The 24,061-nt window shown below is 48.8% G+C and overlaps 1 protein-coding gene across 7 annotated transcripts in view; it reads left to right on the top strand.

Moving 5' to 3' along the window:
* Window positions 1-24,061, top strand: part of ARHGEF1 (Rho guanine nucleotide exchange factor 1) — an 891,302-nt gene that overhangs the window by 662,984 nt on the left and 204,257 nt on the right. For all 7 annotated transcript variants that reach the window (XM_085615602.1, XM_085615600.1, XM_085615604.1 and 4 more), the window contains 2 exons: window positions 22,301-22,376; window positions 22,949-23,116. In XM_085615602.1, the coding sequence (XP_085471728.1) occupies window positions 22,301-22,376; window positions 22,949-23,116 (244 nt within the window). The remainder of the gene's footprint in view (window positions 1-22,300; window positions 22,377-22,948; window positions 23,117-24,061) is intronic.

Here is a 24,061-nt window from a genome sequence, read left to right as displayed (position 1 = left end):
TGAAATTAAGGACAATTGACCTAAACTGCTTACCCGTAAAATTGTCTTTTGATAGTACAATTGTTTATAATTACTGTAGGGAACTGGCTCCTTATATGATATATCAGTAGGCGGTTACATTGTGCAAGGAGTCCAGATATTCCCTCAAAAGTGTGCATGGCTCAATGTAAACCCAAAGTGATAGTGTGGTCCAGTGAATGTAATACATTTGTTAAGCCCCCATTAACTAATAAATCTACACCAATTTTACGAAAATAAGCTTCTTTCAAGTTTATTTTAAGACCAAGATGTTCGCAACAGGGTTAGTATGCTTTTGAGGAAAAAAAGCTTTACACTTGCATTGCAATCCTAATCTATGGGTGGAAAATAAGAATGCAGTTTTTGCAGGTAAGTACTTGTCTTACAATTTCAGTCTTTGGGGGTCTTTAGTCAACACCAGGCAGGGTTCAAATCAATTCTAATAGTGCACCACCTGCTGCCCAGGGGCAGCCGGGTGCAGTGGTCAAATTCGAGGTCGGATGCTCCATGTTAATCAATGGAGACTGGGAGTACTTGAAGTTGCACTGCTCGCAGGTAAATAGAAGGTGTTGGGGTTGGGCTCCTAGAGTTAAGGTATGTACAGGGGTGCCCACAAGGCTGCAGGCGGCAAAGTGGAGTCAGGCAAGGGTCAGCCCACTGTGACTCTGGCTATGAATCGCCGGGGAACCTTCGCAGGACCAGTGGGCCACTTGAACTCGGACTGTGGGTGTCGGGTGCAGATTCGGGTTGGGGATGGTTTTGCTGTTCCCCAGGTCATAGTGTTTTGTCTTTGGAGTTGGTTTCTTCTGGACAGGTCTGCTGTCCATGGGCGATTTTGAGCCTTATTTGAAGGCAAGCAGTCCTCCCATGGCTCTGGAGGTTGCTGGTCTGCAGTACAAGTCGCTTTTCTTCAGGAGGGTTTTTGAAGGCTGCAGACAGGCCAGTAGGGCTGGTTCCAAGTCAGTTGGTGACTTCATTCTTCGCTGCTGCATGGCTCATCTTGGTCCTCTTCTTTGTAGGTAGTTGGAAACTGATTTCACTGTCTTGTGTAGCCACCTATAAACTAGATTTAGGGGTATTACAGGGGAGTAACAGATAGAAGCCAATGGGTTCTTTACCTGGGGTGCCTATGCCCACTATTCTGCCACCCTCCTGTGGGAGGGGGGCATAGCCCTAGACCTAGCCCTGTTTGGATAAGTCCCACCATCTTCAAGATGGTGGGCACTGAAAAGTGTGCTTAACTTTGCCTTCAGCACCAAAGGGGTGGAGTTGGCGAAGGTGGGCACACCTCCTACTCTAGCTTGATTTTCCCATTGGTTCTCTCACCAAAAGCAGGGGGGTTGGACTGGAGGGAGGCCATCTGCTGCTAGCGGCAGAGGCTGGGGTTGCATTACAAAGGTGGCAGGTCTTTCAAGCTTTCCTCTTGAGCACTGGGCCCTTCCTGGGGTAGGAGGTGTGACACCTCCGCTCAGAGTGAGGATTTGTTTCTGGCCTCAGAGAGCAGGGGCTTTCGACCCAGGGTTACAGAAACATGTCTGGTTTGTGGCTGGCTGCCTAAATCCAGTCAGAGACCCCATCAGGTGTCGTATTCTGCCTTCCCAGGCCCTACTTTTACTCCCTTCTTAAGATAGTCAGTACGTACTCAGAGGTCGGTTATGTTCACAGAGTTGGTACCTCTGTAGCCGTTTATTGAAATGAAGGAAAAAGAACACAGGTGATGAAAAAAATATAGCCTGGGTTAGGAGGCTGTCCTGAAGAAAAGTTCGACAGGGTATAATGGGTTCGATGAGCGCTTCCAACAGGTTCCGCCCTTCTTCGCACGGTTTCCCTCCGGCTCTGGTGTTGACTCCCTGCTTGCCTTGGCGTTCCCAGGGAAACAAGAAAACACAACACAGCCACCGGTCAGTACACAGCTTGCTATGGTGCTGACCCTCCACCTAAACGGACTATCACCAGGGTTTGTGAGGGACTGGGGGGGGGGGGGGGGGGGTGTGAAGGAAAAGAAGGTTCTAAATGGTTCCCGTCTTAGGTCGTCCTCCCTGTTCTCCCCTCTTGGTTAGCCGTCCTCCCTGCTCTCCCCTCCCGGTTAGCCGTTTAGGACCGTAGCGTGGGGTGTCTCGGCGTCCTGGTTCTCCTGGGGACGTCTGGACACAAAAGCGATGCAAGTTGGGGGCCCTTTGTCTCCTGGTCTCCTCTGCTCTGCTGATCCCTTTCTCCGCCTTGCTCTCCCGATCTCCTCCGGTCTTGATCCTCCGATGTTTCGCTGTCCTCCGCTGTCTCCTTCGATCCTTGGACGCCGTCTCCCTTCTCGCGCTCCTCTCTTGTTCCGGCCCGTGACGTCGTCACTGCGTCGGCCGGCGGCGTGACTAGACTGCTGACCTCCTCCTCAGATCGGGGCGCCGCCATCTTGGGAAACGCGGAAGTCGCGTCTTCCATGTTGCCCCGATTACACTAGGGTTGGTAGGTTTTCATGGGGCACCTCTAAGGTGCCCTCTGAGTACATATTTTAATAAATCTAACACTGGCATCAGTGTGGGTTTAATAAGAGGAATTATTTGGGACCAAACACTACTGGGTTCAGTGAAGACATCCTGGTGCTGGAGAACTCGAGTTGTCAAGTTTCCTGCCCAGGTACCTTCTGTGGCTTCCCTGGCACTTACAATATTAAGTAATAGACTTAAATATTGTAGGGGCATATCTGCTCATGCAGATATGCTCACACCTGAGATATAGTGCACCCAGCCTTAGGGCTTGTAAGACCTGCTAAAGGGGTGACTTACCTATACCTTAGGCAGTGTTGCTGGACATGGCACACTTGTTGGATTTGTCATTTTTCTCTACACCAAGGCATGCAGGCTGCAGTGGCAGTGCCTTGGTGAGCGGTTCATAGGGGACTCTCTTAAGTTCCCATGCCCGTGGTACCAAAGGTACCATTTACCAGGGACTTGCAGGGGGCAAAGTTGCCAATCGTGGTACAGTTTTAGGGAAGAAGCACTGGCACAGGGCACCTGGTTGGCAGGGACCCTGTGCACTTTAAGTCAAAACCACATCATTTTCCAGGCAAAAAGTGGGGCGCTAATGATGTCAAAAGAGGCTTTTTCTCACAATTACTAAACAGCAATTAGAAGGTCAACTGTGTCATCGCCAGTAAGATTTCTGATGATATCTGCACATCACTGGCTACAGTTTAGCCCACACAAACATTGTAAAATCTGCAGATCAACCAACGCGAGTTAAAAAATCATCATGATCTACATTAAGCCAGAAAGTATACATGTAACAATTTTTAAAAAATGTCAAACCCAAAATTCAGTCTCCTAATGTGCCTTTTTACCTAGCCATGTCCACATTTGGCCATTCAGCAGTATGTCACCACGAATGTGCTAATAGTCCCTCCAAATTCGAAAAAGAGGGTGCGACCAAAATCAATGCCGAAGAGAGGATGCACCAAGTCAAGCGAAAGAGATGAAACAAAGCAAAAACGATGGCGATCCTGCAGATAAAAAGGGATTAAAATGATTCCCTTTGAGAATCTTGGCTCCCATCAAAGTCATTAGGGGAGCTAGGCTAGAAAGTGGCAGAACAGGCTGAACTCGATCCATCCACCACGCCAGAACCACAAGAAGAAGAGCAAGAGATGTTCTTCGAGAAAGATGACCTGGAGGCCCCTGGGATTTTTACGCAGCCAACAGTGTAGACCAGTAGGAAGACGTTGATCCAAACTCACTGGAAGAGGGAGTATACTCCTACCCTTATCTCCTCTGGTTGACATCGGGATGTACAACGGGGTGGTAAAGAATGCATCGGACAATTATGGGGTCCAGCTGGAAGAAAACAAGGCACAGTCTTGCTTTATTCTGGAAACTCTCCTAACCATGCAAATCAAGAGCCAATTCCTTCTGATTCTGCCCTGCATTCTAGATCAGGGTAATGGAGGTGTTTAGAAAACCAGCGGCCTGCAAGGCCATAACTGTAAGGGTCTAGAAGAAATATAAACACTCTTCCAAAGACCCCTGTACATGCGGGTCAATGCAACTGTAGATTCTATCATAATGGCCACTGCATGAAAGAGGGTCAGTGTACCTATATCCACTGATCCGCCCACGAAGAAAAAGAGCAAAAGACTGGAAATGGTGGGTTGAAAAATGGAAAGAGGAGCAGCAACACAGTGGAGAATTACTAACTTCAAAGCTCTCCTGAATTGTTATGCCAACCAGCATGGTGAAGAAGTGGGGGAACTAATGAAACACCTCTCAGAGCAGTTCCAGAGATGGGCAGCCTTGCGTGTGGAAGAGGGAAGACAAACACATGCCTGAAGTCTGCACTTGACACCACAGATAAGACCAGCAGGCAGATGGTACAATCTTGAGGAGGCACACCTAGCTAAGAGTGCCACGCTTAAAGAACAAGGTGCAGACGAGCAGCCTCAACTCCCTCCATTGCTTAGGAACAAGTGCTCGGCTTGTCAGTAGATTATACACGACACCAATTATAAAAGGGCAATGACACGGTTTTGAGGATACCAACGAAGAACAAAAACTAGAATGAGAGATAAACGCGTGCAAACAGTCACAAAGTGCACTGATCCTAATTGCCCCTCAATGGGCAAGGCAGGCATGGTTTTTTGATCCAGTGGAAATGGTGCAAGAAAATGTAAAAAGATAACCAACAACACACAACCTGCTCTCTGTGCAAGGAGTCAGGGTTCACCACCCGGAACTCAGCAGTCTGAGTCTAGCGGCCTGCCTCCTGAAGGAATAGAGTTTGGATGCCTAGATCTCCCAAAGCAATCCACGTACATCCTTAAGGAAACACGTAGACCAATTCCAATTACAAGAAAATGCTACTCAGCAAAATGGAGGAGATATGTCTTGTGGTTAAGAGAAAGGGAACTGTTCCACAAAAGTACACAAGATACCATAGGGGTCAGGTACCTAGCATACGTTCTAGACAACAATCTTAACATACACTTCACTAATAGAACACTTGGCAGCAATAGTAGCCTGCACAAGAGGACATATAGGGAGAAACTTCTTCACTACATCAGTTTTAAAGAGGTTTCCAGAATGAGCAAATAGTGTCGATCCATGCAGATCAGCACCGACACCCATGTGAAACATCAACCTGATGTTGACACAACTAATGGAACCCGTGGAACCACTCCACAAAGCAGAACTCTGGTTCTTAGCCTTAAAGACTGCATTTCTATTTGCAATCACAGTACTGCTCAGGGTGAGCGACCTAGAAGCTTTATCCACCCAGGAGCCTTATCTGCAAATACACAAAGACAGAGTAGTCATGCTAATATATCCACACTTCGTACCGAAGATCATATCATAGTTCCTTGTAAATCAAACAATTCTGCTTCCAGGTGTGAGAAAGTGCCATCTTTCTTGCATAGTATGCCCCCACTTTTTGCTGAATTGCTGATGTACTTTGACTGAGTGTGCCCTGGACTCCTGCCAATCAGGTGCCCAGGGTCTATGTTCCTTCCCTAAAAACCTCAAACCCAAATTGGCAAACCCTGGCCACATGTCAGCCCCTGGTAAATGGTACCCTAGGTACCCAGTGCCTTGTGACCAGGGACGGCCTCTAAGGGCTGCAGCACTTATTGTGCCACCCTTAGAGGCCCTGTACCCTAACACAAACACACTGCCCTTGCAGGCTGAGTGTCTGGGTACAAGACAAAACAAAGACTCGACATGGCACACATCCCTGTGTGCCATGCCCACAACCTACACTGCCCTGGCATACATCAGCCACCCCTCTAGCTGGGTGCCCTATTCCAGTGGTGTGGGCAAAGGAGAATGAGCCCTGTGCCCCTACAGTACACAGGTCCATTCCTGGGCAATGTAAGTGCAGTGCTGCCATTTAAGAGTATATGGTGCTGAGAGCTTGTCAAACACGAACTCCACAGCACCATAATGGCAACACTGAAGACTGAGAAGTTTGGTATCAAACTTCTCAGCACATTAAACCCGCACTGATGCCAGTGTGGGATTTAATGTACAAAGCCCCACAGAGGGCATCTTAGAGATGCCCCCTGAAACCTAACCTACAATCCACGTCTGGTCTGAGAGGCTGCCTAGGCTGCCACACAGCAGACATGTTGCTGGAATCCTGGGTGGAGAGCCCCCCGCTCTCCTGGGCCTGCAAAAATGCACATCCTGGGCGAAGTGCTAGGTCTCCTCCCCCAGGATGGGCAGGGGGAAGCTTCAAAGGCATGCCGCCTTTGTGAGCTTCTCCAGGCCACTTGCTGTACTCAGCAACTGGCCCCCACCGGTTCTGACCCCCACTCTGGCGGGAAGACTGGCCGGAAACCCCAAGTAAGGACAGGGAATGTGCCAGCCTCTGCCAACCCCACCCCTCAGGTGGGGGAGGCAAGGTGAAGCCCATCTCCGGGCTCTCGCCATCTTGAAGATGGGAAGCCCTGCCCAATCAGGACTAGGCTACTGCCCCCCCTCCCACAGGAGAGTGGCAGGATAGGGGGTGTACCCACCCCAGGACAGAGACCCATTAGTCCCTGCCCTTTACCTACCTGTAACGCCCCTAAATCTAGTATTTAGGGGCACCCTGAACCTTCCTTCCTTAGATTCCAGATTCCGAAAAAGCAAAGAAGAGCAAGAAGAAAGAAGACCTGCCGTGAAGCTGCTAAGAAGAGGAAGACACCAACTGCTTTGGCCCCAGACCTACCGGCCTGTCGACCCTCGAACCTGCTCCTGCTGAATCCCAGCACCTCTTGTGGCCAGCAACCTCACAAACCCCGGAGGACCTGGCTACCTTGTGACTCTGAGCACCTGGGACTCCCATGAGCAGTGGCTCTGCTCAAAACAAGTTTCTAACCCCTGGCATCAGGCCGGAACCGCGAACCCTGCACACTCTGCACCCACCAAGCCTGGCCTGTGCCGGAGTGAACAAAGTTCTCTTCCAGGAGATCCTCATCAATAGTCATAAGCATTAGAATTTTCCCGCCCATGTGCGGGACCCCGGAAACACGTCACGAGTTTGGTGACTCCTCCTTCGGTCCGTACTGCGCATGGGCTTCGGCTCCATCCTCAGATTGTTTTTTTCCGTCATCGGGCTCGGATGTGATAGTTCGTGCTCCGGCTTCGAACTTCTACGGTTCCAGCCTCGACGTAAAATCCTCGTTTCTTCGAGTTTCTTCATCATCATCTTCATCTCTCGAAGCGGCACTTTTCTCCATCCCGTACATCGGCACCAGCCTTCGGGCCCTCCTCGACTCCGGTCCCGGCCGATGGAAAGGACTCCGTTCAAAAAGTGCCCAAAATGTGGGTCTAAATTTCCCCACACCGACCTCCATCAGGTGTGTAATCTTTGCCTCTCTCCAGAACACGAGGCCAGAGACTGCCCCGCCTGTAAGTCTTTTCGATCGAAGAAAACCATCCGGGATCGAAAAGCTCGACGCACCATGGCGCACTCATCGTCTGCAGCTCCACCGGACATCTTCGGAGACGGCGCCGAAGCTTCGGGGCAAACACACACCGAGCAGGAAGAAGACGTCGTCAGCGCTTCCGAGGCCGACTACTCCGACGTGGAGGACATCACACCGGCGCAGCGGGCCGTGAGTACTGTGCCCCCTCCCACCCCCGCGCCCAAAACCAAAGAGACTCAGGTTACTCCCTCGCCTGCCGGCCTGGGCAAAACCAAGACCAAAGCTTCGATCACCCCACCTTCGGGCCCGGTGTCGAAGCCTCCAAAGTCTCACGGCAGCTCGGGATCGAGCCAGCCGACGCCCGGTGCCAAAAAACAGCATCCGGCACCGAAGAAAGCAATATCTAGCTCGACTCCGAAGCCACCGGTGCCGAAGCCTGGACTCTCGGTGCCGACCAAACACAAACACAAATCTGTCGGCACCGACGCTCCGGCACCGAAAACTCCTTCGACGCCGAAAAAACCGGAGGCCCCAAAAAAGCATGGCGCACACAAACCATCGAAGTCCTCGGTTCCGAAATCACCGGTGCCGACGGACGATTCGACGCCATTGGCTCTGTTTACACCAGACCCTTTACAAAAGACTCTGTCCAAAGATCCAAAGACTGGACTATTGACTTTAATTATCAAGAAAAGACGCCTTGATACTCCGGCTCCTCCTCCACCACCCAAACGGAAGGACTCTGCTACTTCTCCCCTCAGAGTGCCCTCCCCACTACCACCTCCTCCACCTCCTCCACCCCCTCCCCCTCCCAGGTCTCCGCCACCTTTACTTCACTACTCTCCGGCCCCGTCCCCAGATCCGGACGACGGGGACCCGGACAATTATCCGGCGGACGCCCCAATGGATCCCACTCCACCAGGGACCCCAGACCCGTGGGAGGATTACAATAACCCTGATGTACCCGATATTCCTCAGGACGACCTATACCCATCCAGGCCGTCTCCTCCAGAGGACTCCTTAGAGTTCCATCATTTAGTGCAGAGAGCAGCACACTACCATGGGGTGGACATGCACACTGAACCAGTGGAAGACGACTTCTTACTGGATACATTCGACATACAGGACAAATCCACCTCTATCTTACCCATGCTTAAGGGTGTCACCAAGCATGCCGCAGAGGTGTTCAAAGACCCTGTCAGGGCCAGGGTACTAAACCCTAGAATAGAGAAAAAGTATAAGGCAGCACCCACAGACCCTGCATACATTAAGGGCCCTGCTCCCTTAGATTCCCTAGTTGTCTCTACAGCTAGAAAGCGGGCTAACTCCCAGTCCTCAGGAGAAGCCCCACTGCCAGACAAGGAATCCAAACTCCTAGACGCGTCTGGCAAGCGCACCGCCTCTCAAGCTGCAAACATGTGGCGCATTGCAAACACACAAGCGCTACTTGCGCGCTATGACAGAGCACACTACGACGAACTTGAGGCTCTTATGCAGCACCTCCCCGAGAAACACAAGCGTAGGGCTCATGAGCTAATACAGGAGGGTAAACTCATTACAAACACCTCCATTAAGTGTGCCCTCGATGCAGCCGACACTGCTTCTAGAGCCATAAATACCAGTGTCCTGCTTCGTCGCCATGCCTGGCTCAGGATCTCAGGGTTTAAGCCTGAAGTCCAGGCGTCCATACTCAATCACCCCTTTGACCAACAAACTCTCTTTGGGCCCAAGGTAGACGAAGCGTTGGAAAAGATGAAAAAGGACACAGACACAGCAAAGTCTATGGGGGCACTCCAAACACAAGCGTCTAAACGTTCCTTTCGACGCTCCTCCTTTCGTGGCACAGGCAGAGGCTTCTCCACCGATAGCACCTCTACCTCCTACAAATCCCCTCCTCAAAATACCTTTTCAAAGGGCAACCAAAGGGGTGGTTACAGAGGCAACAACAATAAGGGCAGGGGCAAAACTAACAACACCCGTTCTGCCACCCCGCCCACACAATGACTTCCCTCCGCTCCCCCCAGACCATTCCACTCCGGTCGGAGGCAGACTACAAAACTTTATCCACGCATGGGAGTCCAGAACATCGGACAAATGGGTGACCCAAATCATTCGGTCAGGGTACTGTCTTGAGCTAACATCTACCCCACCCAATATCCCACCAAGGCATCGCCCAATGTCTCAAGAACATTCCACACTGCTCAAACAGGAGGTACTCTCCCTCCTCCAAAAACACGCTATAGAGCAGGTCCCCATCAATCAGCAAAATCTAGGGGTTTACTCCCTATATTTCCTAATACCAAAGAAAGATGGGACCCTCAGGCCCATTCTGGACCTCCGGCCTCTAAATGCCTACATACATTCAGACCATTTCCATATGGTCACCCTACAACAAGTCCTCCCGCTCCTCTGTCAGGGAGATTTTCTCACAACCTTGCATCTGAAAGACGCATACTTTCACATTCCAATACACCCCTCTCACAGGAAATACCTCAGGTTCGTGGTGGACGGGCAACATTACCAATTCACGGTTCTCCCCTTCGGGGTCACCACTGCACCACGAGTGTTTACCAAATGCCTAGCGGTAGTAGCAGCACACCTCAGACGTCAACACATTCACGTCTTCCCTTACTTAGACGACTGGCTGATAAAAGCCGCGTCTTACCACCAATGCGTGCAGCATACAAACAGCACCATCCAACTGCTCCACCAGCTAGGCTTCACGGTGAACTACCAAAAGTCCCACCTCATACCATCTCACACAAAGCAATATCTCGGGGCCACTATAGACACCTCCAAAGGTATTGCCTATCCAAACACAGCCAGAATCACAAGCATTCAAGCCTTACGCAAAACATTCCTTCCCCAACACTCTCTTCCAGCAAGAGTGTTCATGAAGCTCATAGGAATGATGGCGTCTTGCATCTTTATAGTGCCCCATGCAAGACTACACATGCGTCCACTTCAAGAGTGCCTAGCACAACAGTGGAACCAGGCCCAGGGTCAGCTGACGGATCTGGTGTTGGTGGACGGCCGCACACATCACTCTCTGCAGTGGTGGAACACCACAAACCTTTCCAAAGGGCGGCCGTTCCTGGACCCGGTTCCTCCGGTGATTCTAACAGCGGACGCATCGCTCTCCGGCTGGGGAGCGCACCTCCTACACCTCACAATGCAAGGTCTATGGACGCCACAGCAAAAATTGCTCCACATCAACCATCTGGAGCTCTTGGCGATCTTTCTAGCCCTAAAATCTTTCCAAAAACAGATTTCGGGCAAAGCAGTCCTCATTCGCACAGACAACATGACTGCAATGTATTATATCCAAAAACAGGGGGGGACACACTCTCCCCAGCTCTCCCGCTTAGCCCAGAGCATATGGAGATGGGCAATTCCCCAAAACATCTTTCTCCTGGCACAACACGTTCCAGGCGTACAAAACACCATGGCAGATCTGCTCAGCAGACAAACGCAACAACTACACGAATGGGAACTGCATCCGCAAGTTCTTCAGCCATTCTTCCAACAGTGGGGGCATCCTCAGATAGACCTCTTCGCCACCCACGAAAACAAAAAATGCCCAAGCTTCGCCGCCAGATACCCACACCCATTGTCCAAGGGCAATGCGATATGGATGAACTGGTCAGGCAGATTTGCATACGCCTTTCCACCTCTCCCACTAATTCCATTAGTGGTCAGGAAGCTACAATAGCACTCCCTCACACTCATTCTGGTAGCTCCGACGTGGGCCAGGCAGCCGTGGTACACCACGCTACTACAACTATCAGTGGTACCACATCAAAAACTGCACCTATCCCCATGCCTCCTAACCCAGAACCATGGAGAAATCAGGCATCCGGACCCAGCTCAGCTCAACCTGGCGATCTGGCTCCTGAAATCCTAGAATTCGGATACCTTAACCTTCCCCCTGATTGCATGAACATCATCATGGAAGCCAGACGTCCTACCACTAGAGCATGTTATGCCGCAAAGTGGAAAAGATTTGTTATTTACTGCCGTAACAATACAATCAACCCTTTAGATGCATCCATACAGCACATCATATGCTATCTGCTCCATCTTCACAGGTGTAACCTGGCATATTCATCCATACGCCTACACCTAGCAGCGATCGCTGCTTATCTACAAAACAGACAGCATTTATCCCTCTTCAGAGTGCCCGCTATTAAAGCCTTCATGGAAGGCCTTAAACGAGTAATTCCTCCCAGGGCACCACCTTCCCCTGTATGGAATCTAAATTTAGTTCTTACACGACTGATGGGTCCGCCCTTCGAACCAATGCATAAATGCGAGCTACAGTTTCTCACCTGGAAAACACCTTTTCTCGTAGCTATCACTTCCCTTAGAAGGGTTGGTGAAATATAAGCGTTCACTATACAGGAACCCTTCATACAAATACATCACAGCAAGGTCATACTTCGCACAAATCCGAAGTTCCTGCCCAAGGTCATTTCCCCCTTCCATCTCAATCAATCGGTGGAATTACCTGTCTTCTTCTCGCAACCTCAATCTGTTGCAGAAAGCCTTACACACACTCGATGTAAAAAGGGCCTTGCTATACTACATACAAAGAACGCAACCCTTCAGGAAGACTAAACAATTGTTCGTCTCCTTCTCTCCACCACATAAAGGCAACCCCATTTCTAAATCAGGGATAGCTAGGTGGATTGTAAAATGCATACAGATTTGCTACCAAAAGGCTAAAAGAACATTATCTGTTCCGCCTAAAGCCCATTCTACAAGAAAGTTAGGGGCTTCTATGGCCTTTCTAGGGAATATACCCTTAGATGACATCTGCAAAGCAGCCACATGGTCTACACCGCACACCTTCACAAAACATTACTGTGTAGATGTGCATTCCAAGCAGCAAGCTAGAGTGGGCCAGGCTGTACTAAAGACACTATTTCAAACCACTGCAACGGATACCGGTGGTCGCCGCTAGGGTTGGGTACTGCTATATAATCTATGCTAAGTGTACAATCTGCAGCTCATATGCCTCGAACGGAATATGCTACTTACCAGTATGCATCTGTTCTTGGCATGTAGAGCTGCAGAGTTGTACACGCCCACCCGCCTCCCCGGCTACCTGTATCCGTTCCAGTACATCTTATTTAGATACTACACACATGGGTTTCTCACTGTGATTACCAAGCTCCATCATTTCCCTGTTGGCGAAAAACAATCTGAGGATGGAGCCGAAGCCCATGCGCAGTACGGACTGAAGGAGGAGTCACCAAACTTGTGACTTCCAAAGACTGTCCAAGAAGAAAAACAAACTGCAAACATCCAAGCCCAACACCAGATGGCGATCTATGCTAAGTGTACAACTCTGCAGCTCTACATGCCAAGAACAGATGCATACTGGTAAGTAGCATATTCCTTATATATATATATATATAAAATAAGCAATAGCAGCCTAATAAACACCAGAGCTGAAACGTGCTGTAAGGAATTTCCACCATACATGAAAAACATGCATTAGAAACAGGAGAAAAAACAACAACAATTGTTTAGAAACTGTTTTAATGCTCAGCAAACAGTAGAAATTCTCATAAATCACTGAAAGCATAGGAAGCTCCCAGAATGCATTGCAAATACCCAGTCCAACAAGACTGAAAAGCTAAACTGCAGCTGCATCGCAATAAACTGACACCGTGCCTTTAAGGCACTCCTAACCCCCAGCTTCCCATCGTGCCTCAGGGGTGACAGTTAGGTCAGTTGTTCATTCCGGCTCCTTCAGGAAGGATCCTGGCAACACAGCTCCACTCTTTTCTGATTTTTGTCAGAAAATATTTTCACTTTTCACAACTTTTATACCTTACTTCCACTTTTTTATCTTTTGAAGTAAGAAGCTGTCTTTTTTGACAGGTTTGGGCATTTTTTAACAACTTAAAATGCCATCTCTTTTTGAACCTTGCCCTTCTTGTGGTAAAAAGAAGGCCAAAACAGACTCTCATGGGGTCTGTATTCTTTGTCTGCCTGAGGATCATGATCCTAAGACCTGCCCTCACTGCCAGAACCTGTCCAGAAGAACTTTAAAGGACAGGGAAAGAATTCGCCTGTATGGTCTGGCAGATAAATCATCTAGAGGAAGGTCTCCGGTAAGGAAGGGCTCCAAGAGGTCAAGAACGCCTTCTAGAAGCAAGTTCTTGCGTCCTTCTGCTTCAGCGTCGGGCTCGGCGCTGAGACAAGATCTTCAGGTGGGTCATTCATCTAAGGAAAGACCTTCGACAGCGGGCTCGCCGTTGAGAAAAGGTACGTCGTCGACGTCGAAGACTCGAGATCCTCTGCCGTCGTCAACCCGGCGACGATCGGCATCGAGAGACAAGACCCCTCCGCTGTCATCAACCCGGCGACGATCGGCGTCGAGATACAAGACCCCTCCGCTGTCATCACCTCGGCGACGATCGGCGTCGAGGAGCAGAGCGGCGTCGAGGAGCAGAGACCCTCCGCCGTCGTCAACTCGGCAACGATCGGCGTCGAGGAGTGTCACCCCTCCACCGTCGAGGGCAGGCTCACCTTCTGTCATCGCAGTCCCATCAGCGATCAACGTCGAGAGCAAAGTCTCCTCCGCCGTCGTCAACTCGGCGACGATCGGCGTCGAGGATGAGATCTCCGTCGTCGTCTCGACGACGCTCGGCGTCGAGGGCGAAAAATACCCCTTCGCTGTCGTCTCGCAGACCTTCGACGTTGAGATTGGACACCGCTCCGCCGTCGTCTAGACAGAGAGTCCCTCCGTCGTCGGCTTCACATCGCCGTTCGACGTCGAGGCAGCATTCTTCACTTGCTTCTCATCGGCACCGGTCGCCGCCGAGACGGCGTTAGACTTCAAGCAGACGGGAGGCCCAACTAGCTGGAAGTCTGGAATGCGTGCAGGTTCAACGTCGAGAGCACGCTCGACGTCGAGACAGGCCTCGGTGAGGTCTGGGGATGGATCTGTGGTCCTAGTGATGGAGTCAGTCTCGCGCCATTCGTCCTCTCACTCTTCCAAAAGGGCTTCTTCAAGGTCAGCCACTCCGCAGGCTCTCTCCCATAGAAAAGCTGCTAGCCATGTTCGCAAGTCTCCTTCAAGACAAATCGAGGCCCCTTCTGCTGTTCAGTTGTCCCCAAGAATGCTGCTGCCCTTACGTCACTGGCAGGGCTCAGGGGCGACAAGGCGAATGTGGACAGAGTGAGTTCTCCCAGGCATACGCACGAGAGGTCCCCTGAGAGACGGCGCTTTGCATCGCGTTCCCCCAGGCGATTAGAATGTGCAGTCAGATCACCAGAAAGGAGGCCCCATGCTCATCGGCGAAGTAGAAGAACACCATCTACTTCCTCTACTTCCTCTACCTGGTCCTCCAAGAAGGATTACTCCCCCACACTATCTGACAGCCTGGTTTCCAGGGTCTCTCCCATAGATGACATTAATACATACCATGAGGTTCTGCAGAGGGGTGCTCAGAAGCTCAACATTGAGATGTCTGTCCCGCAAGTCACGACGACAGTGATTTTCGAGACTCTTCATCAGAAGACTGCATCTCGACCATTGCTTCCACTGGTTCCTGGGATCCTTGACCCGGTCATGGACACTTTTTTAACTCCAGCAACCATCAAAGCGGTGCCGGCTTGCATCCTAAAGAAATATAAGCCGGCTACCTCGGATCCGGTCTTCGTCAAGATGAACCCTCCTGCAGACTGTCATCGTGGCGGCAGCAAAGAAGACGCATGCTGTATCTGCCTCTTCTTCTGTTCCACCGGATAAGGAGAGCAGGTCTCAGGACTCGTGGGGTCGCAAAGCCTGCACTTCTGCGGCTGCATCCCTTAAGGTCTCCAGTGCGGCTGCGTTGCTAGGCCGTTATGACAGAGCTCTCTGGGACTCTTTGGAGCGGTTCAAAACCAAGCTCCCAAAGGAAGACCAAAAGGATTTTGACGAGATAGTCACTGAGGGATTTTTGGTGGCAAATCAAACGATTAGCACAGTGGCAGATGGTGCGGTGCGATCAGCGCACTCTTACGCGCATGGAATATGCACCAGAAGATCGTCCTGGTTAAGATTGACAGGACTAAAACCAGATGCGCAGCAGAGGATCTACAACCTTCCATTCTCTGGCTCTTCTCTCTTCGGCACACACACAGATGAAGAGATGAATAGAATGAAGACAGAGTTGGACACCCTCAAGGCGGTTGGATTGGAGAAAAAGAAGGCATTTAAACGCCGCTACAGATCCAACCAGCGCAAGGGGCCTCAACAGAGGGTTCAAACCACTCAGTAGTCCCAGAATAAGAACCAGGTAAAGTCCCAGTTTCCGGGAGGAAAGTCCAAATGAGGTAGAGGGGGTCACCAGCAGCAGTCCTCTACCACGGCGAGAGCGGGAGGGAAGTCATGAGCAGCGGCTTCCTCTGCCGCCGTTGCCCACTCCAGTGGGAGGAAGTGCTTCACAACATCTAGCAGAGTGGGACAGCATCACAAAAGATCGCTGGGTGCTGAATATACTGCGCAATGGATAAGCGCTACGTTTCCGTGCGCTTCCAAAGAACATACCACCGAAAAAGTCTAGTCCTCACCAGTTACAGCTGCTTCGAAAGGAGGTGAGGGCTCTTCTTCAAAAAGCAGGCTATAGAAGAGGTTCCGCCCTCTCAAAGAGGAAAAGGAGTTTACTCCAGGTACTTTCTTGTCCCCAAAAAAGATCAGGAGCACAAGTTTCGACCGATCCTGGACCTTCGACTTCTGAACAAAGTCATAGTGAAGGAGAAGTTTTGCATGTTGGTCCTTCATCAAATATGTCCACATATGCAAGTAGGCGATTAGATGTGTTCGGTGGACCTCCAAGATGCGTACTTCCACATTTCCATTGCAAAACGTCATCGCAAGTACCTACGGTTTGTGGTCGGCCACAAACATTATCAATACAAGGTCCTGCCCTTTGGACTCAAGTCGGCTCCGCGAGTCTTCACCAAATGCATGGCAGTGGTGGCAGCTTTTCTTCACAGAAAAGGTCTCTTCATCTATCCATACTTAGACCACTGGCTGCTGAAAGGTCCATCCCCGCTGCAGGTGAGGCACGACTTCCAGATCTGTCTACAACAGTTGCACGATCTCGGCCTTCATGTCAACATGGAGAAGTCAGTGCAGCAGCCCACCCAGACCATCCACTACCTCTGCTCCGTTCTGGACACAAGCGTGGGAAGAGTGTATCCTTCGGAGGAGAGACTGTCTTCGATGAGACAGAAGTGCAGGCTTCTGCTCCAGGTGCAGGATCCGACAGTCCGGCAGGTGGCATCCCTGCTAGGTTCCATGGTGTCCTGCATCTTTCTCATTCCCAACGCCAGGCCGAGGATGCGGCCTTTGCAGCAGACTCTGGAGTACCAGTGGGATCAGTCAACAGGTCGCTGGGAAGATCAGATATGTCTCTCCCAGGTGGCGAGATCCTCCCTCACATGGTGGACTCAGCAGTGGAATCTGATGGTGGAAGTCCCTTTTCACCAGCCACTTCCAGTACAATCGGTGGTGACAGATGCGTCTCTGCAAGGCTGGGGGCACACATGGGGTGCCTTCAGATACAAGGACGATGGTCGGCAAAGGAACAGACCTACCACATCAATATGCTGGAGCTACGAGCAGTCCACCTTGCTCGGAAAGCTTTCCTACCGGCAATCGAGGCAGATTCGGTCCTGGTCCAGACCGACGACCATGTTCTACCTAAACAAACAGGGTGGAACTCGGTTGCGTCCTCTTTCCCTGGAATCACAGGCGATCTGGCACTGGCTTCTCGCCCGGAACCTCTCGGTGGTGGCAGCACACCTTCCAGGAGAGATAAATGTCAGGGCAGACACACTCAGCAGGCACTTCGAAGATCAGCCAGACTGGGTGCTACACGACGAGGTGGTGGCGGACCTTTTCCATCGTTGGGGTCGTCCAGAAATAGATCTATTCGCAGACGACGAGAACACAAAATGCCACGCCTTCGCGTCCAGATTCCACCGTCCAGGGACAAGGGGGAATGCGATTTTGATGGACTGGTCAGGGACATTTGCCTACGCCTTTCCTCCTCTGCCCCTGATCCCGAAGGTGGTATCCAAGCTACTCCCATCCAGCATGACGATGCTTCTGATCGCTCCAGACTGGCCACGGCAGTGGTGGTACCCGGACCTTCTACATCTGTCGGTACTTCCACACAGGAGACTTCCTTGCAGGCCGGACCTGCTGACCAAGATGGGCGGGAGGATTCTTCACCCCAACCTTCCCTCACTGAACTTGACAGCATGGTTCCTGAGGTCCTGCAATACGGACATTTGAAACTGCCTCCTAATTGCATGCATATTTTGAAAGCAGCGAAAAGACCCTCCACAAGAGCGTCATATGCGTTTAAGTAGAAGAGGTTTTTTCTTTGGTGTAGAGAACATCACCTTGATCCTACGAAGGGGCAGGAGGGTGTCATTCTCCCTTACCTTCTGTACTTAGCAAGATCAGGTTTAAAGTATGCTTCTATCAGGGTGCTTTTATCTGCCATTACGGCGTACAGGAGATCACCTAGTCAGCCCTCCTTTTTCCAAATGCAGGTGGTCAAGGACTTCTTACAGGGGTTGAAGAAAGTGTATCCCCCTGTTCGAAACCCTTCTCCCCCGTGGGATTTGAACCAGGTGTCATCTAAATTGATGGGCCCACCTTTTGAGCCAATCCACAGAGCTTCCTCTCAGCATTTGTCTTGGAAGACCGCTTTTCTGGTAGCCATTACATCAGCGCGCAGAGTAAGCGAGATCCAAGCGCTGTGTACCAATGAGCCTTACACTGTTTTCCACCATAACAGAGTAGTTTTAAGGGCGCATCCATCTATTCTCCCCAAGGTGGTGTCTGATTTTCATATCAATCAGTCCATTTCCCTTCCATCTTTTTTCCCAAATCCAGCGACCCCGGCCGAGCGGTCTCTTCATTCCTTAGACCTCAAGAGGGTGCTTAAGTTCTACTTAGAAAGTACCAAAGGCATAAGGAAGACAGATCAGTTATTTGTCAATTATGGCGCCATGAGAACAGGCTTCCCAGCCGCTAAGAGATCCATTTCGAGATGGATTGTATCCTGCATTACCTTAGCTTACCAGCTGGCAAAAAGACCCTTACCGTTGCCTCCTAAGGCGCATTCCACTAGGGGAAAAGCGGCCACAGTTGCTTTCTTACATGACGTCCCAATGTCAGAGATATGCAAGGCTGCAACCTGGAAATCGGTTCATACCTTTACGAGGCACTACTGCCTAGAATCTGATTCCAGGGCTGATGCTCAAGTAGGCCAAGCCTCCTTGAGGAATCTGTTTGGATAGTTTTTGTTTTTGCTCTATCCGAGCTTGGTTTTCTAAGCTTACTGATCACATCTCTGTGTTCTCCTTTGCCCGCAGGGAGATGAGGTGAGGCTCGCTATTCTATTCTAATGCTTATGACCATTGATGAGGATCCCCTGGAAGAGAAGGATTAGTTACTTACCTGTAATCCTAGTTCTCTTCCATGGGTATCCTCATCAAAGTCATAAGCAACCCTCCCACCTCCCCGGGCAAAGGATTGTTATATTTTGAAGATATTGGTAACTCTTTGTGCCATGGCTTTTTCAGTCTCCGCAAAGAACAACTGACCTAACTGTCACCCCTGAGGCATGATGGGAAGCTGGGGGTCAGGAGTGCCTTAAAGGCACGGTGTCAGTTTATTGCTATGCAGCTACAGGTTAGCTTTTCAGTCTTGTTGGACTGGGTATTTGCAAAGCAGTCTGGGAGCTTCCTATGCTTTCAGTGATTTATGAGAATTTCTACTGTTTGCTGAGCATTTAAACAGTTTCTAAACAAATGTTGTTGTTTCTAATGCATGTTTTTCATGTATGGTGGAAATTCCTTACAGCATGTTTCAGCTCTGGTGTTTATTAGGCTGCTAGTGCTTATTTTTTATATATATATATGTGTGTGTATATATATATATGAATATATATATATATGTGGGGCACATATAATATAGTGTTTCCGGGGTCCCGCGCATGGGCGGGAATATTCTAATGCTTATGACTTTGATGAGGATACCCCTGGAAGAGAACTAGGATTACAGGTAAGTAACTAATCCACCCCGAGGACGTCCCCCCGACGACTGTGACCCCGAATCCGGCACCCAAGGACTCACCTCGATGCTCCTGACGACGCCTGCAGCCTCAGAACCAGGTACCCCCCCAACTGCGATCAACAGAGGGTAAGATTTCCCGACATCAAAAGGCACCCCTGCACCCTGTGTCCTGCGGCCCCCTGTGCCCAACTCCTGGGTACCTACCTATCCTCCAACTACCCAACTTACCTCTCGAAGTGGAGGTGGCACCCGAAGAATCTTCATCCCCGAGCTTGCAGCCTTTGTTCATCCTGGAGCTTTCCCATTGAAATCCATTGAGCGCCCGAAGGCTCAAAAGCACCCTGCACCCAGCTGCCCGAGTGGCCCTGGCAGTGTAAGTTCTACTCCTACCTACTTCCCCATTTGCCCTGAGCAAGTGACCAGGAGCCCAGCTCCCACAGCCACGTGGCCTGCTAGTCAGCAACCACCAACCAAGGCCCCCCTACCTCCCATAGGATAACATTGGGCTTACCTCACTCTGCACCCGGCTGCCCCTGTGCCGCTGAGTGTAACAACTGTACTTACCTGACCCTGGGAGACCCCAGAGTCTGTGCCCAGAACCTTAACTCTGCAAGTCGAGTACTTACCCAAAATCCGATAACCCAATTTTCTTTCATAGGGTAATATTGACTGGTTTCTTCTGAAATTTCTGTGGCGTTTCTAAAACTTAAAATATTCACCTAAAATCAACCAAGTAACGAAAACTAAAATACTCACCTGCTATTAGGAGAGATCCCAATGCTGGATCTTGGTGCCCAGTACTGACCCTGAAAGGTACTCACAACTGTACTTACCATTAACCCAATTTTGTTCCATAGGAAATCATTGACTGTTTTTCTGTGAGATTTCTTCTAAGTGTCGATTTTTGCAAACTACAAATATTCTTTAAAAATCGTGCCAACTGTGAAAACGGAATTACTTACCTGTCTTAGATAGGGGTCCCAGTACTGAGCCTGGGAGCCCAGTACTGGATTACAAAAGTAACGAGAACATACTATACCTGTAACTTGAATTTTCTCCCATAGGGAAACATTGACTGTTTTTCTATGAAATTTCTTCTGTCAACTTTTAAAATAGCTAAATATTGCCTAAAAATCACAACAGTAACTAAGTCGACTTTACTCACTTGTTTCCAAGAACTGTCCCGGGACTGAATCTAGGATCCAGTCCTGGAGTTAGAAAAGTAATCCTGAAAGTAATCAAATAACTTAAAACTCCCATTGAGCTCAATGTATTATTGTGTTTGAAATTGTGTTGCCTCTTTCAACAACCTGTACCTACTACCTACAAAAGTCAATTGCATATTGCAAAAGTATTTAACTAAAGCATCTCATTCTGAGAAAGTATATTTTAATACCAATTGTTGGTTCTAAAATAAAACAGCTATATATTTTGTATATAAACCATTGGCCTAGAGTTCAGTTCTTGAGTGTTTGAGACCATTTGCTGACTGTGTGTGTACAACAAATGCTTTACACTGTCCTGTGATACTGCCTTACTGCTCGACCAAACTACCACTTTAGAGAGTAAGGTTATATCTAACTTTAACCTCTGCCAAACCTCTGGGGACTGTGGACTCTGTACACACTGTACCTATTTGGGAACAGTATCTACATAGCCACTTTCTCACACCAGGTTTCTTCCAACAACCTAAAAACGTAATACAAAAAACCCGGCTACGCTAGATGAGGTATGTCAGTAATATACTACCTAGAAAGGACGAAGATATTCAATAAAGGATGCCAGTTCTTTGTATCATTTGGAAATTCAAAGAAAGGTTCACCGGTGACTAAAGGCACCATTACCAGATGGATAGTTCAAGCAATCCAGATACGCCACCAATAGGCAGACATGCATCTAGAGGAAATACCCAGAGCACATTCCACAAGGGAAAAGGAAGCTCCGATAAACATTATATGTATGGCAGACACATGGTCATCTGTTCCAACCTTCACAAGAGATTACAGCGTGAACATTTAAATAAACAAATTTACAGGCGAGACAAAGAATACTAAAGCATCTGTTTGCAAACGCAACCCCAGCTCCAAGGGGAACCAAGGATGCCACTACTAAATCAATGCACAGTAGTGAATCCAAAAATATTCACACTGCAAAACAAAATGGTTACTTACCGGTAAGAGAAGTTTTGCAGCTTGAAGAATTTTCTGGATTCGCATGCTATCGACTCACCTCCTCAGGAAGTGAGGTGCAATAAAGCTAAAGAGGGACTACGACACCTTTCAAATATAATAGGAAGCCAATCGGGACAAGACAAGCCTCCAAGGGGAAAAAGAATCAGAAGATGGTGACCTGGTACAGGGGCTACCATGGCTCATATCTGCTGTCATAAGGGGGCGAATATAGCACTAAGTGGCGACAAACATCAGCCAACAACAACAAAGCTGGAATAATAAATGAATTCCTGCCCTACCAGTAAGTAACAATTTCGTTTTGCAGCTTGATGCTCTTCTAGATTCACATATGAACCTCCCAGTACCCCAGGAGAGGACAAAGAGCACAAAAAACAAAGTACAGTTGTGGCCACTCTTTGGGACATTTTGGACTTAAGATAGATGTCATAGTTGGATCGTCATGACTGCTTACGGGCCATTGCCTATGCAAAGAGTTTGAAAAATAAGATATAAATCCAGGCCCTAATAAGATGGTGGAATAATGCTCAGCATGTGAAACTTGAAAAAAGATCATGCCGCAAAACTACTTTCCAGTCTCTTATAGAATGTCTGTTTTTTCCACAGAACATTGATGTGAAGGTGACTGCACTAATTCATGAGGGCTCGCTTACCTGGAGGGTTACCAAGGATAAGGCAGTGGGTGAGAATCATGCTATTCTACATTCTGTGTACACTTTGCTCTTTAAATTAACAGTTTTTTGGGAATGGATGCTCCATTAAAATGGAGGTAAGATCAAGAGGTAAAGCCTTTTGTACACTCATAGCAGGGTTTCCGTGTCTGATATATTGAAGATATTGACAGCTGGTGTGTGCTGCAATTCATTTCCCAAAATACTGCCCAGATTGTGCAAAATAATTGTTTCCTTTCTCTCTCTCCCCCCCTTTACCGCCATTGCTGCCTCCCCTCTCTCAACCCTTCTTCCTCCGTCCATCCTGATTTCTCCTATTTTTATCCATCATTTTCACCTTCACCTTCTTCCTTCTTTCCTTCTTTCTTTCCATTAACATTTAAACGCCTTCCTTACTTATTTTCTCCTGCTGTCTTACATCTTTTTTTTTTTTCTTTGTCTTTTTCTCGCTCCCTATTTTGTTCTTCTTCTGTTGCCTCGTCCGTTTCTGCTCCATTCGTCCTTTCTCTATGGTCGTTCATCCTTCTTTCCTTGTTTCCAACTACCCTGTTCTTGTCTCGCACGCATCTCTCTGCTCTTCCAGATGTTCACGCTGTGTTGGTGAATGACCTGCTGGTCTTGCTTCTGAAGATGGATGACAAGTTAGTGTTGAAGAATCAAAGCAGGAATATCGCCTCAACGGATGAGAAGCAGATGCTGAGCCCCATCATTAAGCTGAACTATAAGACTTTGACCAGAGATGTGGCCACAGGTGAGACTAACTTTGGACATGATTTTATACACACATCATTTGTCTCAGGCCCCATATCAAGTGGTTACAGGTGAGACTGGCCCTTGGTTAGACATCACATGTCTCCGTAGACTGTGGCTTGAAAAGGCCTGTCTGTCCCCTTTAAACAGTAAAACCTCTCACAACTTCTCCTCACAAGTGTACGAGAGGTTTGACAGTCTGGCCCTCTCTTGTCCTATCCATACAGCCAGCGAACCTTATGATGGGATCACAAATTTAATTGATACCTTTTTAGCACTATCATGCATGAATAAAAATACATTTAGAGAGTGCAACTGCTGCTTCATAAGAACTTACTTACTTGGAGCTTTTCTAGCATCAAAAGACTATTTATTGGAGTACAAGAATATTCAGCACTGTTATGAAAAGCACTAAAGGTAGATTGTACTGTACAAGGATAAAACAAAATCTACAAATGGCTGTAAATGTATGGCTTAATTCATAGTTGTAAAGTCCCAAATTATTAGGACAGTTAGTCATAATTTTTACCTTAATTTTAATTATAATGTAGATAGTAATTCCAACTTCCCCTTCAGAAGACTATGCAGCTACCTACTCCCAACAAAGCAACATGCTGCAGAGGTTTTCAGGGTCTTTCCCGGCTGTTGTGTCTTTTGTCCTCATTGACATCACGTTATTTTTCCACAATAAAAGACCATTCCAAAGATAGTCAAAAGCAGGCACTGAAAGTCCATGAGGATCTGATGATGCTATGTCTGTCACATAGAACAATTATTATTAATTGGAAGGTATGTAAGTGCTAAAGATTATGAAACACCAATTGTGAAAGACAGAGTCAGTGGTGGGCTTGTGACAAAGGGGCGCAAACAGGTTATTTTTGGCGTGAGAATTGACCTCATATTTGGAGTTTAAGATGTTTTGCAATGGCCTCAATAGGTGTAATTA

This window comes from Triturus cristatus, chromosome 7 (genome assembly GCF_964204655.1).
Source record: "Triturus cristatus chromosome 7, aTriCri1.1, whole genome shotgun sequence".
Lineage (NCBI taxonomy): Eukaryota > Metazoa > Chordata > Amphibia > Caudata > Salamandridae > Triturus > Triturus cristatus.
Note: the sequence above shows the minus strand (reverse complement) of the source record. Positions and strands in the feature narration are given on the sequence as shown.